The sequence below is a fragment of the Taurulus bubalis genome, assembly GCF_910589615.1.
Source record: "Taurulus bubalis genome assembly, chromosome: 1".
Lineage (NCBI taxonomy): Eukaryota > Metazoa > Chordata > Actinopteri > Perciformes > Cottidae > Taurulus > Taurulus bubalis.
In genome coordinates this window covers 36,988,351-37,005,855 of record NC_136589.1, presented here as the reverse complement: position 1 = coordinate 37,005,855, position 17,505 = coordinate 36,988,351, and the positions used below count along the sequence as shown (strand labels likewise).

Here is a 17,505-nt window from a genome sequence, read left to right as displayed (position 1 = left end):
ATGTATTCGATCGAAATGATTGTATTCATAAACAATTGATGGAATTCCGCCCCGGTTTGAGCACCGCATACGTGTGTATAGTGTGCTGCGGCATTGTAAATTAACTGTATCGGTTGGATATTTTGCCGTTTGTTTCAGCTTTGAAAGTAAAACCATGCTTCACACATGTGCAAGAAAGTCACAATAAAGCTTGAAATTAAAATCATTTGGATTTAATTTATTTCTGTCCTTCGTGATATGAAGATGGTTTCAATGACGAGAAACAGCCAAGACATTAGGACACACCTCCTGGATTTTTCCAATCCTGTCTTAATTCTCTTCAACTCTGACATAAAGTCAGTTAGTTAGTGAGGCGTGTTGTGCTGGCGGCCTTGCTGAGGAATGTGTTGTCACCAGCCTCTTATGGACATGATGCTGCTGCTGTGCCTCTCTAAGTTGTGGTTCTACTTGCTGTATGGCTCAGGTGTGACCTGGTGTGTGTCTCCAATATCTTTGAAGGTGGATGTACAGGTTCCAGCAAAGGACAAGTGTCTCCTTTGTTAACATGTTCTTCATGCAGCTTAATGTCCACTGAACTGACTGTGATCCTCACTGAAACAATACAAAGTACTTCTGATGACAACAGCATATAATAAAGATGCCAAAAAGAGATATAACACCTGCTGTGGTTTACACCAGCCTCAGCTCATTGTCTATCTTTACTCATTGCTCACGTTGTTATTGTTTGTTTTTTGGCTACAGCAGTTAGCTGTTTTCAGAGAAGAAGCTGGAAAATCCTGCTCAGCCGACTCGTAAGTCGTTGACGTTTGGTCAGTGGCCCTAAGCTGCACCAAGCGTCAGTATTTGACGAGTTGTGAGTGTGTAACAGTTAGACAGACAACGTTAGTCACCAGGTGAACAATTTGGAGCATGTTGCAGCTAAAGGGACAGATATTTCCTTCAGGAGTTGGTGGAGACCAAAAACAGAGACAAAAGAGTCTTGGACTTACATTCACCAGTTGGCTACAAACATAACAAAGTACAGATGTGTTTCCTAGTTGGCGTTTGCCAAAGACTAGAGGAGCTGATAGTTCTAGTTGGGCCCTGTGATACTTAGAGATTTAAGAGGCCAATTACATCAATCAGTCCCTGCGTGAATTGATTAAGCTGCCATAGTGACCAAGATTACTGCAGGACTTTCAAGATCCATGTGCATTAGCAAGCCAGTAATAGGTTCTTGCATCTATTTAGGCTCTAATAGACTTCATTGTTCGCAGGAAAACCCATCACTTATTGCTCTGACAGTGCTAGAAAGAAGCAGAAGTGAAGAATATGCTATTTATTTATTTTACTACTCGGTGTATTAATGGCTGTTAAAAGATATGAATGGGAACAAGCTAAGGGTTTTCTTGTTATTAAAGATATCTTTAGCTGATGACTTTTCCATTTGGCAGACATGCAGCTATGGGTTTTTTCACTTTATAATAAGTGAAAAAGTCTGCTGCTATAATGCTGATAAGATGTTAATAAGTATAATTTGGCTCCAAGAACATACGTGGTTTAAGGGACCCTTAGACCACTTTATTATTGGAGGGTCTTCTTGATGAATTAAAAGGCTAAAAAGACGAAGCATGTGTCGTGCAGGAGGGTGATGATGACCTGAGATTTCCCAAACCTGACAACATAATAATAATCATTCAATAATTGTTAGTTGCAGTCCTAGTTTTATTTGAATAGCTGTTCAAAGGGATCAAATTGTCGAATGATTTTCAAAATTGTCCAAAATATAAATCAAAAACTCGTTTGACCTTCTTTCTTACCCAATTAATCATCTTGCAAGCTTTCCAATGTATCTTGTGATAACTTGAAGAAGGGCCCGCATGGGTAGTGGTGCACTGTCACCTCGCAGCAAGGGGCCCGGTTCGATCTCCGGTTTGGTTTGTGCAGTCCTTCTGTGTGGAGTTTAATATAGGCATATACTGTATATGAGCAAGGACATACAAAATAAGGGTCATAATTTAAAACAATAAGAAATTAAATATTTACCCACTAATTGTTCTTACTATTTTACTAATGTATACGTTTTAAGTGATTAAATAGTCCACTTATTTTCAAGAAATTCTGCAACCAAGTATATGAATAATCTTTTGAAATGACCATTTAATACATTCCGTATATGGTTTCCCCTTGATACACATTGACGTTTCCATGTCAGGAACTTGTACGTACAACTCTTAATTATGTATAATCACAAACCACTTTGGATTTTAGAACAGCACTAATTTTAGAACAGCACTAATACTCGTGTTAATTATAATATACTTCATGATCAGTCATATTAATACATATGTAACACCCTTCTAATCATATTTGCAGTGTGGAGGTGCAACAAAGACTGATGGTTAATTCAGAGTTACAGGGACAATGGATTTTCATGACAGCTGCAATTATTCTTCCGGCCACGCGGGGGCAGGCGTGTACCTAAAGAAAAAAAAGAACGTCATTGGTCAAAACTGTGTACGCCAACCAATAGGAACCGTTTCCGTCCGATCCGTTGCTTCCGGGTGTCTTCACTGAATAAATCCTTTTGCATCTAACGTTAATGCTTTCTGTGTACACTGTAAAGAAAGCTAAAAGCTACAGTGGTCAATACACGTTTGGAGAATGAACAGAATATTTGGACGCGGAAAGCCGAAGGCGCCTTCCCCAAATCTATCGGACTGCATCGGCAATGTGAGTGCTAATCAGGCTGAGAGGCATTGTTGTTTACGTCGTGACCTAACGGTAACGTTACCGTTACAACGCGAGTGTGGCCACACAACCAGCAAACAGTGCTGGCTAGCTAACATGCTACAGTCATTAAGCACTGTAGCAAACATAAATACCGCCTCTCTTGTGTCTTTCCTCCTGGTTTAGACCGTAGAAGGCAGATGTAGCGTTACGTTATTTTGTTCACCGTTGGAAATGCAGTTTAAATGCAGGGTTCTTACGTTCATGGAAAACCTGGAATTTTAAAATAGTTATTTCCAGGCCTGGAAAAGTCCTTGAAAAAAATTAAATCCCAAAAGTTTCGGAAAAGTCATGGAAATGTGTTATATTTATTTGTTCATGTCGTTCATTTACGCTGAGTTTGAAATAATGAATATGCTTTTAAAAGAAAGACGCTCAAAATATAAGCAGGCATACATACAGGCATCTATATAAATGTTTATTCTTTTAATCAAACTATTGTCTCATTAATTTGTGTCATGTAAGTAAGGTATATTGTATGCTTTGGAATTCTCATTGTTAGTTTAAATACTACATTTTTTCCCTTTTTCATGTATACACCGATATTTCACAAAATGTTTGGTCATGGAAATGTGGTTTAAAGTTATGGTAAAGTCATGGAAATACATTGGTCAACATGTGTATGAACCCTGGGTCTTGACTGTACATTTCAGGTCGTAGGTTTCAAGGAGTATAACATCAGTATGCTGGGTAATGTCAACATAACTGACCTAGAGGGACATGCATTGATCATGGGTCTGAACATACATTGACAAAAAGCATGGCTGAGTCCATAAAAGCCTTTGAAATGTCTCCTGAATATTATTCAGGAGACATGAGGATATTGAGCTGGGGAACATGGGACCCTGGGGAACATAGATGTAGTCCGAACATTTTATCCCTGTGTTTGGTCTTGGCAGGATGCTGAAAAAGCATTACTCCTATAATGAATCTCCTCCTTTCCCAGGTTGATGCAAGATCAGAGTCCATTGAAAAGAAGATTGGCAGACTAGACGTTGAACTTGTGAAGTACAAGGATCAGATGAAGAAGATGAGAGACGGGCCCTCGAAGGTAACGCTCACATCAACACGTCCGCTGTAGGGACTGTGAAGGTTGCGAGATTGTTTTGGAGAATATAAAAAACACCCGCTTTATGTATTCCCTGTTTAAACGCAGAACATGGTGAAGCAGAAGGCGATGAGAGTCCTGAAGCAAAAGAGAATGTGAGTCCTACAATGTACAATTTGTACTCTTTGTTATGTTTTACAGAGTCTGAGATATGAGCGAAAGGGTCTGACCGGTACGTTAGTCAGGCGGATCGACTAATTTAAACTTCTCACAGGTTTATCGCAATCAGGGTATATGTTGGCCCATATGTACTGTATCACCATTAAATAGCTCGTCAATTAAAGAGCACAAACAGAAAGAAAAAAATTAATCTAATTGGGAGCATCCTTATCAGATTTATTTTAAATGTTTAAATATCAACCTCTATCAGCCTCAAGTTTCCAGTATTGGTCACATAGTAATTAGAACTGAGCTTTAAAAAAAAAAAAAAGATTATGTGCACAATACATTGTTTTAAAACCAACTGCATTTTTTTTACACAGGTATGAAGGTCAAAGAGAGCAGTTGGCTCAGCAGTCTTTTAACATGGAGCAGGCAAACTACACAATCCAGACATTAAAGGACACCAAAACAACAGTAAGAGCCACACAACTTGATAAAAGCATGGAGTAGTTCGGGTTGATTTAATTTAAAGGTATGATATGGTGGTTGAGCAAGCTATAGAGTGAATAAAGAGAGAGAGAGAGCAACGTGAACAAAGCAGTGAAATTGAGAAATAAAACATGATTTCTGATTGTTTCACAGCCATTACATTCTAGTATATAAACACGCCCACACTCTGCACAGTAGACATAACAACCCGTTGTCATCCGTCATATACAGCAGTTTTGTATCCGAAGTAACTATATAGAGGCGGCCGATGACCTGAAAGGGCTGCACACCCTGCGCGTTGTCATTGCCTGGGGTTTACTTTTGAGAGGGATTATATTTTATTATTATTATTATTATTAGAATTTTTGTCAAGTCTAGACATCTGGACATAGTACTGCTCTCCAGATTGACAGATGGTTCATCCAATCACCTGCCACATCATTTTTGCCCTTGTCCAAACAGTTTCCAAAAGCGGCTTCTCAGATGCTTCTGTGTTATAAACCATCTGGCGAGTCACGTTAATGTGTCTGTACCTTTTTAAAAGACACAAAACCGATTATTTTTCCAGTGCTGATAGAGTTCTAGTTACCAGTGACAAAATATACCATGTGCAATTTCATTTCTGTTCCCAGGTGGAGGCCATGAAGATCGGTGCGAAGGAAATGAAAAGGGCTTACAAGGACGTCAAACTTGATCAGATTGACGTATGTTTACAAATTATTTATTGCGAATGCTAGGCACCAAATGGTAAATCAATTGAAAACAGAATAAATAAAACAGATTTATTTGCATCTTGATGTTGGTCTTAAGTCAAAATCAATATTCCAATTGTTCCTGTCAGAGATTTTAGACTTAAAAAGTAAAGTAATAACATGTATTTGAACTTTTAGGATTTGCAAGACCAACTGGAGGACATGATGGAGGACGCCGGGGAGGTGCAGGAGGCCTTGAGCCGCAGCTACGGCACTCCAGAGATAGACGACGAGGATCTTGAAGCAGGTATACCTGACTGTCTCCGACATCTTTATTTAGCTTTTAGTTTCTGAGCAGACACCTTCATCGATAGAGCAGCTTAAAATGTACATAATCACCAACATTTAAACAGACGTTAGTGCAAATAATAAAGCTCTAAGCAGAGATGGTCAAATCTCTGCTAGAACATCATATACAGTGGCTTGCAAAAGTATTCATACCCCTTGAAGGTTTCCACATTTTGTCACATTACACGCCACAAACATAAATATATTTTATTGGAATTTTATGTGAAAGACCAACACAAAGTGTCACACAATTGTGAAGTACAAAGAAAATTAAACATGTTTTTAAATTTTTTTCACAAATAAAAAAACGTGCAGTGTGCAAAATTATTCAGCCCCCCTGAGCCAATACTTTGTGGAACCGCCTTTTGCTGCAATTACAGCTGCAAGTCTTTTGGGGTATGTCTCTACCAGCTTTGCACATCTAGAGACTGAGATTTTTGCCCATTCTTCTTTGCAAAACAGCTCAAGGTCAGTCAGATTAAATGGAGAGCGTTTGTGAACGGCGGTTTTCAGATCTTGCCACAGATTCTCGATGGGATTTAGGTCTGGACTTTGACTGGACCATTCTAACACATGAATATGTTTTGTTTTAAACCATTCCATTGTAGCCCTGGCTTTATGTTTAGGGTCGTTGTCCTGCTGGAAAATGAACCTCCGCCCCAGTCTCAAGTCTTTTGCAGACTCCAACAGGTTTTCTTCCAAGGTTGCCCTGTATTTGGCTCCATCCATCATCCCATCAACTCTGACCAACTTCCCTGTCCCTGCTGAAGAGAAGCACCCCCAGAGCATCATGCTACCACCACCATGTTTGACAGTGGGGATGGTGTGTTCAGGGTAATGTGCAGTGTTAGGTTTCCGCCACACATAACGTTTTGCATTTAGGCCAAAAAGTTCAATTTTGGTCTCATCTGACCAGAGCACCTTCTTCCACATGTTTGCAGTGTCCCCCAAGTGGTTTCTGGCAAACTGCAAACGGGACTTCTTATGGTTTTCTTTTAACAATGGCTTTCTTCTTGCCACTCTTCCATAAAGGCCAGATTTGTGGAGTGCACGCCCAATAGTTGTCCTGTGGACAGATTCCCCCACCTGAGCTGTGGATCTCTGCAGTTCATCCAGAGTCACCATGGGCCTCTTGGCTGCATCTCTTGTCAGTGCTCTCCTTGTTCGGCCTGTACATTTAGGTGGACGGCCGTGTCTTGGTAGGTTTGCAGTTGTGCCATACTCTTTCCATTTCCGGATAATGGATTGAACAGTGCTCCGTGACATGTCCTGCTTTAAACTTCTCCACAACTTTATCTCTGACCTGTCTGGTGTGTTCCTTGGACTTCATGGTCCTGTTTGCTCCCCAATATTCTCTTAGCAAACCTCTGAGGCCGTCACAGAACAGCTGCCTTTGTACTGAGATTAGATTACACACAGGTGGACTCTATTTAGTCATTCGGTCAACATTCAATCATTCAGCAGTCGTCAGGCAACTTCTGAAGGCAATTGGTTGCACTCAGAGAAAAGGTGGCTGAATAATTTTGCACACTGCACTTTTCAGTTTTTTATTTGTCAAAAAAATTTAAAATCATGTATAATTTTCTTTGTACTTCACAATTGTGTGTCACTTTGTGTTGGTCTTTCACATACAATTCCAATAAAATATATTTATGTTTGTGGTGTGTAATGTGACAAAATGTGGAAACGTTCAAGGGGTATGAATACTTTTGCAAGCCACTGTATATCATCATTTTATGTTCCCATGATGGCTCAATGATCTTCTGAGCTTGTGCATTTTCAACAGAGAGACCAAACAATTACTATTTTAGTACAATTTAGGACTTTTTAATAAACACATTAAGAACAAAAGGCAAACAGTCATTAATCAGGTTAATGGCACATCCTTCAATATAACATCTGTGTATCTGAATTACATGATGGATTGGATACACAGGCTGTGTCTTCTAAACATGAGTAAAAGACAGTTGTTTTGGTTGATGATTAGCCTTTGCATTCAGAGAGACCTTTTTTGCCACTTATGTTTGGAAATGAAGTGAGTCCAGTACGACAGTGACAGTGTAACTGTGGTTTCAGAGCTTGACGCTCTGGGCGATGAGCTGCTGCTGGACGATGACAGCTCCTACCTGGATGAGGCCTCATCTGCTCCGTCCATCCCTGAGGGAATCCCCAGTGACAGCAAGACAAATAAGGTGACAGTCTTCATCCTCACATGTTCATGTCCTGAAAACACATCCAAGGCCATGCGTCCATGCAATGTTGGTGAGATTTAAAAGTTCAGTGTGTAGGATTGAGGGGGATGTAATCGGCAGAAATGGAATATAATATCCATAGCTGTGTTTTCATTAGTGTATAATCACCGCTTGGGAAGGGACGGGTGGAATAGCAGGATGTTTGGTTGGTTGCAATCTGGGAGCTCACAGCTAGATGGCACTAAATTATACACACCTTTTTAAGATGATTTAAATTCCCATTATCCTTTTTCATGATGTGTGGATGCTTATGGGTTGTCACCTGCCATTTTACAATTCCATGCGCTGTTGTTTCACAGCTGCTTCTTAAGGTACGGATGTAAATTCAGGAGTCTGTGTTTTCTTTTAAAATGTTGTCTTCTGACGTCAGAACCTTTGCAAAATGATTGCGCAACAGAAAAAACTCTTAAATTCATCATACTCTTCCCACTGCCATTGAGGTCTGAAGCAGTTAATAGGCTAAAATGTGTTGGCATGGTCTCTCAAGCTTTGTACACGAAATGTGAGTGTTTAGAGGTCAGGCAGTCATTGAAGAGTTTTCTTAAACATTCCTCTTTTTGTTTTCAGGATGGTGTTTTGGTGGATGAGTTTGGGCTGCCGCAGATTCCTGCCTCATAAACAAGGAATGGATTGAAACAACTGCACTTCAACTGAAAACACTTTTTTATGTAGAGTAACATTTATACATTTGACCTGAGAACACTACGATTTTGAAGCCGTGCTGGTGTTGGGTTGTGTACTGTTACCACTACTGTGCTAGCATGTGGCCTTGTAACATACTGAACCTTTTTTAAAACACTATTCCTCCTTCCTTCCCTTTCACACTTGTCAGTCTCGTCCATCACCAGTATTACTAAGTTATTTTTTATTTGTCTTGTGTTCTAGTTTTGTGTGTTCGGTCACTTTGTGGACATGAATCCCCGAGAGCCTGTTCATATGTCTGCAAGTTATTTAATACATGCAAAATAAATTATGTGGTTTAATTTAACCTTACATTTTTGGAGTAATTATTATTTGCAAAGGTTCAACCGGTACCAGATCAACCTGACATTCAGTTGTGGGGCCTCTACTAAGTAGAGAGAGTTAGAGAAGAGTGATACAACTCTGATATGTGTCTATTTCATATAAGGCCAGAAGATGCTTAGCTCAGCATAAAGACCAGAAACGGGAAACTAAATCAACACGTTATTACCTATTTCCTTTACTATGTACAAAATAAACAGGGTCTGGTTTTATGTAAGTTATGTTTCTCTGCACAGAGCATTGATGTCCTTAAGTCCCTTGACGACTTGGATGGATTTCTGTGAAATGTGTTGAAGCTTTTCAAAATCCCGAAAGGTATCAGAGAATCACTTCAATATATTTAAACACATGTTTACCTCTCACCCCAACCCGAAACAGTAACCAGTACAACTTGACGTTTTCACTTCAACACCATTTTATTATGGCTGAATACATAAGATGAACATCACCTATTGGCCCTCAGTTTTGAAGGTGGCTCATTGCATCTTGACCTCTGACCAGTCTGTCCTTGTGTTTTTGTTTTTTCTTGAGACGGAAGAAGATACAAGTTTAATAACATTTAAATACAAGATAAACCATTTGAAATATACACATGGTAAATGAGGAATAGAATGAATGTGAGACAAACCTTCAGACTTGTGCTCTTTTTCAACACTGAAGAGATGGATTGGGCTGTTTGTGCTGGTGTTTTCTTTGACGGGGTCACTGTCCGTTTTTATCGCCTCTCCAACCCAGTTGTCATGCAGAAATGTATTTTTCTCCACCATCATCACCTCATTCCGCCTCTCTTTCTTTAGTTGCCTTGGTTTCCTTTTCTCCAGGTTCTCTTGCCCCATCTTCTCCTTCTCTTCTATCTGTCTCCTCCGACTCTCAAACACTTTTTCCCTCTGCTCTCTGTCCCTCTTGCTTTTCTCCATGATCTCCAGAGCAACTCTTTGCATGCGCTCCATCTTCATTTCTTTGAGGTCTATATACATTTGTCTTGTGAGCTCCTTCTTTCTCTCCTCGAGGGACAGTTTTATCAGGCTTTTCGCAAGCTCCATCTCCGCAAGGACGTTTTCTCTTGTGTCATGCTGCTGCATCATAGATGTGATCAAATAGCAATTGACCACTTGTGTATTATTGCTTAAAGGTACATTGTGTGTAGCATTTTGTTAGATATATTAGTAGAAATAAAATACTCCACGGCTCACGTTACCACAGAAGAAGAAGAAGAAGAAGAAAAAGAAGAGTGAGCGAGGGTTGGTGGTTGGTGGCCCCGGCTCTGCTAGTCCATGTTGATGTGTCCTTGAGCAAGGCACTTAACCCCTAATTGCTCCCCGTTGCTGTGTCTACGGGTTATAGAGCAAAAATATAAGTAGCTTTGGATAAAAGCGTCAGCTAAATGAAATATAATTTATTCAGCTGCTTGCAATGTGCTTATTAATATTGGTTGTTTTATGTTTTTTCAGCCACAGATCACTGGAACAAGACATTTTAAAGCAGGGTGTCCGAGCTCCAGACCCCAAGAAGCCCCTTGCAGCTATGCAAAAGGTCAACTCTGCATTCTGGCAGTTTGGCTGAGCTCCACCTTTTCCTCCTGCCACCAAACACTGCAGGGGAAGCAAAACTAAATAGAAGACCGCAACCTCAGGATATCTCCCAGGCTTCAATATCCTGTCAGGGATTTCCCTTCATTGCACCAGTACCACCTGTCTCCTTCCCCGTCACTTAATTTGGACTTCCTATAGTGCCCTGGACCCTCACAGGTGATTTGGTACTGCAAAGAGACTGAGACTCAGTCATTTCATGAATGGCCGCCTATGTTAAAAAACAGGCTACAGGGGAAAAGCCAAAAAGTGAAAACCCTCCAGCATCTTCCTAATATGTTTGGAGCTGTGTGTGTGTGTATGTGTTTGTTTGTGTTTTTACGTGTGGATGAAGTGATTAAAGGCTGAAGAGTAAGTAGTTATTTATGTTTATTTTAATACATTGTTTATTATTACTATTCTTATTATCATCGTGTTGTTTCAACTGTGTAAAAATAGACAATAGGTTTGGACATTTCTGTTTTCTTGATTTCTTCATGTTATTTGTTTATTTCAATACTTTTTTTCATAGTCAGAAGAAAACATTATTTAAAAATCCAACTGGTGGGTTTCGAACCCACAGCCTTTGAATGTCTCTCCATGTCATTACGCTAGACGTCCCAAGAAAATAATATTAAAAGAACCGACTCGGGTGGGACTCGAACCCACAGCCTTTGAATGTCTCTCCATGTCATTACGCTAGACGTCCCAAGAAAATAATATTAAAATAACCGACTCTGGTGGGACTCGAACCCACAGCCTTTGAATGTCTCATCATATTTTATGCTAGAAGTCCAATGCGCTATCCATTGCGCCACAGAGCCAGGCTGAAGCCTTATAACTGTACATCCCACGTATTTTTGATCACATTAGTCTGGTTTGACCGAGCGGATTTACTGAACTATACACACTTTTTCTAAACAGCGAAACGGAGAATTATTCCCTCCCACAGACAACGTTCAACAAAACGACAGTCGTGGAAAAATCACAATACTTTTGTTTGACATATATTACCGGAAGTGTTCACATCACGTAATACTTTCTGAATGAACGATCTATATGTAATATATGTTGTTTTTATGTAACAGGCCGTTTCGTTGAGAACAACAAACAGATAAAGTATATTTTTTAAATGAACTTCGGACCGACTTTATAAGAACTGTTTCCGGTATGTTCCGGAAGTAGTTAGTTAGCGACCAGCAACAGTTAGCTTATAGCCTTATAGCACCAACCGTGTGGTTCATGTTGTGATTTAAGGACGCTCAAAAAAAATAATGTCAGAGCAAACGATAACAGTGACAGTTGCATACGGTAATACGACTTTGCACGATGCTACACGATTGTTGCGAGATGACAAATAACGTTTGATATAAACGTTTAAGTATCAATGAATTGATTAGCTGGTGTAGCTAGAGCTAAGCTAGCTTTAACTTGGTGCAGTTGAGTGTATGTTATTCCTTGATTCGCTTCAAATGAATGAAACGTTGCCCTCGAAGTCTTTTTGTTGTTTCATAGCTGCATGCCGTGATTATCAAGAAAGGATGTATGTCTCATTAGAATATCTTTTTAAATCAAGGGTTTGGCGAAACATTGACATTGAACAAATGACTACTACTAGTTCACCTACTAAACACAGTTTTTGGTTAACGTTACTAACATTCAGCATAATTTGAGGTTACCCGAGTGCCAAGGATAAATAATGATGGCCATGCATACATCCAAATCTCCCACTGCAGGATCTACTAAGCACAGCATCACATTAACTGGTCAGGATGAAGGCAAGGGCCCCATTGTCAAGGACCTCTCAGAAGCTCTCACCAAAGCTACTGGAGTTCCTCAAACTTCACAGAAACTCATCTTTAAAGGTAGGCTGCAGGTCTCTTTGTTTCTTTCAAATCCAGGCAACCTTAAATATCATAATATATGCAGGATTAACCATGCCTGATTCATCCTGACATTGCAGGAAAATCGCTGAAAGACGTGGAGGAGAGTCTGTCCAGCTATGGAGTAAAAGAAGGCTGCAAGCTCATGCTGATTGGGAAACGGGTAAGGCCTTTCTTTACATGAGTGATTTATCTAATGCGTGACTATATATTTAATCAAATACTGCCAACGATCTACAAACAGAACAGTCCCGAGGAAGAGGCTGAGCTGAAGAAGCTGAAAGACATTGAGAAATCTGTGGAACAGACTGCTAAAAAGCTGGAAAAGGTTGACGGGGAGTTGACTGGACTCAAGAATGTAAACAGTCATTTATGTTTTTTAAGATTCATAATCGTTCTTCATTGTTATGATCTGTTCTGCTCCAATATGTATTTTGGAGAAATTTCTGTTCAGATTTTTGATTATCACCCATATATTCCACAGGGCTTCCTTGCCAAAGACCTGCAGGCAGAGGCTTTGGGTAAACTAGACCACAGAGTGAAAATAGCAGCTGAACAGTTCATGAAGATCCTGGAGCAGATTGATTCCATGGTGATCTTTCTTTTTCATATGTAGCATTGATTGCAATTTCAGTTGTTTATTTTATTATTATTTATGTTTAAAAAAAGAAGTGTATATATCACAAATAAAATAATTGTTTCTTCTTTTTATCAGAGTATCCAAGACAATTTCAATGACTGCAAAATGAAGAAAAAGGGACTTGTAAAGACTGTGCAGGTAAACACTTTTTTTTTTTGTCATCAACATGTTTTAATTGAAAATCATTGTGAATATTACTAAGTGTGATTATTATCTGTTAATAGGACTTCCTGGCCCAGTGTGACAAGATCGAGGCTTGTATATCAGACCACCTATCAAAGATTCAGTCGAAAAATCTTGCCCTGGCGGAGTAGTCACACAGTTTCCCATAATTGTGCTATACATTGCTCTGTGAGCAACTACAAAGTGTACAGAAAGTGTCATGTGTGGATGCGATCTTTGTCTATTTATTGTTGGGTTGATGTGTATGAGAGAGCCCTCATCACAGAGAATCCTGTGAACAGAAGGAGGCTGGTTATTGGTGCTGATGCTGTGTATGTCTGGGATACATCCTCTGGGTTAAAGAGATATGAAAGTGTTTCTCAAGACATTGTAACCACAGTCACTCTGTGAAAGGATCACAGGTGCTTTGATTTGTGGCAAATTATGTAGAACTCTCTTAAAGCATCCTACAATAGTGCTGAATAGAACTGCAGAGTTCAAATTTCAGAATACCAACAACAATGTCCTACAACTTTTACTAAAATTCCCTGGTTAATTACCCAGTATTGCACAATAACATAGAAAACACGTTTTTTTCTCAGTGTGACGTGTTACATGCGGTAGTTTGTACACATATGGCCAAAAGTATGATGACATAAGCATTAATCTGCTACGCTACCACTTCACTCTACTCTGGGGAGGATTTTCCACTGGATTGTGGAACCTGACGGCAGGGATTTGCTCTTAAACTCGGCTGCCAGATCATCAGGGAGGTCAGGCACTGATGCTCGGAAATAATAACGTTTCAGTTCATCCCGAAGATGTTGGTAGAGGGTCTCACCAACCTGGGGGCAAAAAATATTTTTGCATGGACCCAGATTTGCACACAGGAATGTTCATGTTGTAACATGAAAGGGTCCTTCGTCAACTATTGTCTAATATACCGTTGCAATGATTAGAACTAAGGGGCCTACCCCAAAACTATTGAAATCGGCACAATTGGCAACTATTTGAATAATCATTTAATGGTTAGTCAGAGATGTGCTGCTTTGCTAAAGCAATTGCACTGAATGTGAAGGGCATTTCTTACAAAGGATTAAATAAATGAATCATGAAAACTGCTACCCTAGCACACCATTATACATAAAAAAAAGAACACAATGCTGTCCACAAACATTTGGCCATATGTTGTGTATTTATTATTCTACATGAGATTTAACACCGAGCCAGCACCAGTGACTGATCCAGTGTACCACGCATCTTTTAAGTTAGTGTGAACTGTGGAATTGTGTTTGCTTTCAACCATCAAGTCTATTTCCCTTCGTTTTAAAATAAAGCAAAATGAATGGAGCATTGATTATTCAGCTCAGACCACAATTTAATCTTGAAACGTTAATTTCCAACAAATGATTCATTAAAAATAAAAGTCACGACAACAACCTCCTTGTTTCTTTTTTATTTCCAGCTTTATCCATGAGGGTCTTTTCATACATCTTAACTAGCTTATACAGACCCTATAGTATTTTCACAGACGTGCAAATGAGCTTTGAGAGAAGGGGTTGATGCGTTACAGGGAGGGAGGGAGGGAGGTCCAGAGGTACAGTATGGTCCCACAAGCAGCTTAAACAAATGACCTTCAGTGAGCTATACCACGGTGAAGCTTGCCATGAGCCAAATAACAGGACATAGCTGTTCTAACTTGAGTGGAAACCCACAATTATACACATGGTAGGTAATAAACCTTGATTAGAGTGTCTTCTGTCACTAGTCATCTTTGTCCTTTGCGCCGTGCTTTAGGATGCGTGTGAATGCAACATAGTTGAAGTTGCCTTTCTTGTCAATGGGCGCCTCTCGGAAGAGCTCGTCCACGTCTTCATCCGAAAACCTGTCGCCCATCGTAGTGAGCAGCTCCCGCAGGTTCTCCTCTTGGATTATACCTGTGGGATGAGTCCATTCATCTGTCAGCAGTTTTTTCATCATTTTCACAATCTATTATTTAACTCAATTACCCCTCCAACTGCACATCTGTACAATTAAATGAATAACAAGTTAATGAAGACATATCTCCTGCACATCCTTTTGACATTTGTAGACAAAACTATTTAAATCCAATTCCTTTTGTTAGTTTAGTAAAGAGAAAAATAATAAAACCAAAACATATCCTGACAACATTGGGTCTGGATGAGAAAATGTATTGAAAAACATTAACTCACCTGTGCCCTCCTCGTCAAAGCACGCAAAAGCATTACGGATCACATCCTCAGGGTCCGTGCCGTTCAGCTTCTCGCCGAACATGGTCAGAAACATAGTAAAGTTGACTGGGCCCGGCGCTTCGTTCATCATCGTCTCCAGGTAATCTTCTGTGGGATTCTTACCTTGAAAATGGTCATTGCCATTAGGATTTATGACAATATGTTAATACATTTTTCCTCCTAGCTTTCATTTCACCATCTCTAATCTCACTTGAAAAAATTGCATTTCGCACTGTTTCAAAAACGCGGGACATTTACTGTTAGCATATTTTTTCTTCGGTAAATTAATTAGACATCGTTCCCTATTGCTGTCTACATGCATTGTGACTGTTGTAAAAGTTTATTGAACATGTGTGTAAATACATTGTTTACCTAATGAGGCCAGCATGTCATGAAGGTCTTCTTTGTCAATAAAACCATCCCTGTTTTGGTCGATCATGTTGAAGGCCTCCTTGAACTCCTGAATTTGAGACTGGTCAAACATAGCAAACACATTGGACGTGGCCCGCTGAGGACGCTTCTTGGTGTTCTTGCCTTTGGCCCTTTTGCTCGACATGTTGGCGGTTAGTGTATCCCCCCTCCTGTAATACAAACGATATTTCAATTAAATTAAATTCAGTTTATTTTGTGTAGTGTTTTCAGAATTACAAATTTGCCTCGGAGGGCTTTACAATCTGTACACATATGTGTGTGTGTGTGTGATATGAAGGCTGTCATCTCAAATCTAGCTGTATGACTTGTCAAGTTTATTGAACATGTTTCATCATCATAAATCTAATTATGAATGAGCCTGCACTTTTACAGGCTTGAACGTACACAGCTCATGGTTCATTTTTAAACCAGCTTTGAGCAGGAAAAACCGGTTTGTGTCAAGTCAAGCCAAAGTAGAACAAAACAGGGCCCAGTTTAAAGATGTGGACCTCTGGAATGGACTTTCGATTGAACAATGGTTGGCTATCAGTTGATATTTGTCAATTTAGTTGCATGGCTTTCTAGCTAGGTTAACTACTTATTAATAACGGCGCAACGGGAATTTACGTTGGTAAAATAACTACAATGTTGACATGTATTTAGTGTCACCTGTCATAAGGTTTGCACAACAAACGATGACAGCGAGGCCCTACCACACATTAGCCAACGGCAGTAGATGTAAACCTATTACAACTAGTTATAGTTACATGTGTGCTTCCCCACGTAGCTACAACGTAAAATACCAGATAAATAGCTAAGCTACACATTTGAGTGATTAGCTAGCTAACAGTTAGCCCAATGTTGACCTCATTAACTCACCGACCAGAGTATCTTAAGGGAGCTAACCGACATCAAGTTAAAGGAAAAACATTAACTGTATGTGGCCGTTCACAAATAAAATCACCCACCTCAGAAAATACAAGCGTTATTGCCAAATGGTTGTAAGCGTTACACACAGCTAGCAGATCACCTAAGCCCGATGTAGAGCAACCATTAATGTTTAATTTCCTCTTTACTGAACCGACCAATCACAGCCGAGCTGGACGGAGCCAACGGCCCGGACTGTACCATGTTGTCCTCTGCTTGTTTGTTTATGTTTTTACCTTGGACCAGATTATATAATTAAATAGCTATGAGAAACCCTAGTCAAAATAAAAAGGTGGGATTTTTTTTTTTACAGCTTTTATTTATATAATACCTTTATATTTGTCTTCACGACTAAATGATGTAGTTTATACGTTCCACCACCAGGTGGCAGCATTGACTAATACACCTCAATGTTTATTTTGCTGTAATTTTTCTAATCTAAATATTCAATTGTCGTGTAAATTACACCAACTAGTGTGCGTGACCTCCACACCACAGAACACACAGAAACAAGTACATTTTGAGAAACTGAACTGTAAGTTTAGGGAAAGAGAGACTTTGAGGTCACTGCTTTTGGAATTGGCCCGTGAACACAGTGTTGGGGACGCGACAGTTAATTGGCAGGGTTTGGGGTTCAGACAGGTGACCAGAGGCTTTAGTGACTTTTGCAAGTCGTCAAATCCTATTCATCACACTTCATCTGGTAGGTTAGCAGCAGTTCAGTAGCTTCTTCTTGTCCGGTTGCACGGCAGAAAGCCCCACATGTGCTGCAGCTCGCAGCGGAGGGCCAGACGAGCCGAGGAGCCTCTGCTGGGCCGTCTCATGGTCTAAATTTAAAGCTGTCCCAGCCTTAAAAGGTCCTGACGGTGTCTTGAGCAT

General features: G+C 39.9%; 3 protein-coding genes across 3 annotated transcripts; 2 read left to right on the top strand and 1 right to left on the bottom strand.

Moving 5' to 3' along the window:
* Window positions 1-2,576: 2,576 nt before the first annotated feature.
* chmp5a (charged multivesicular body protein 5a) lies at window positions 2,577-8,696 on the top strand. The gene is made up of 8 exons (XM_079215090.1): window positions 2,577-2,712; window positions 3,716-3,820; window positions 3,926-3,972; window positions 4,360-4,453; window positions 5,101-5,172; window positions 5,359-5,467; window positions 7,585-7,700; window positions 8,328-8,696. The coding sequence occupies exons 1-8, from the start codon at window positions 2,644-2,646 to the stop codon at window positions 8,376-8,378; spliced, it is 663 nt and encodes a 220-aa protein (XP_079071216.1). The 5' UTR covers window positions 2,577-2,643; the 3' UTR covers window positions 8,379-8,696.
* Window positions 8,697-11,623: 2,927 nt separating this feature from the next.
* On the top strand, window positions 11,624-13,227 carry bag1 (BCL2 associated athanogene 1). Its single transcript, XM_079228325.1, has 7 exons — window positions 11,624-11,662; window positions 12,088-12,216; window positions 12,315-12,397; window positions 12,479-12,592; window positions 12,719-12,826; window positions 12,950-13,012; window positions 13,099-13,227. The coding sequence occupies exons 1-7, from the start codon at window positions 11,626-11,628 to the stop codon at window positions 13,186-13,188; spliced, it is 624 nt and encodes a 207-aa protein (XP_079084451.1). The 5' UTR covers window positions 11,624-11,625; the 3' UTR covers window positions 13,189-13,227.
* Window positions 13,223-16,733, bottom strand: myl12.2 (myosin, light chain 12-2). Its single transcript, XM_079228336.1, has 4 exons — window positions 16,668-16,733; window positions 15,661-15,869; window positions 15,250-15,411; window positions 13,223-14,973 (listed from the first exon to the last, which is right to left on the bottom strand). The coding sequence occupies exons 2-4, from the start codon at window positions 15,842-15,844 to the stop codon at window positions 14,801-14,803; spliced, it is 519 nt and encodes a 172-aa protein (XP_079084462.1). The 5' UTR covers window positions 15,845-15,869; window positions 16,668-16,733; the 3' UTR covers window positions 13,223-14,800.
* Between the last annotated feature and the right edge of the window lie 772 nt (window positions 16,734-17,505).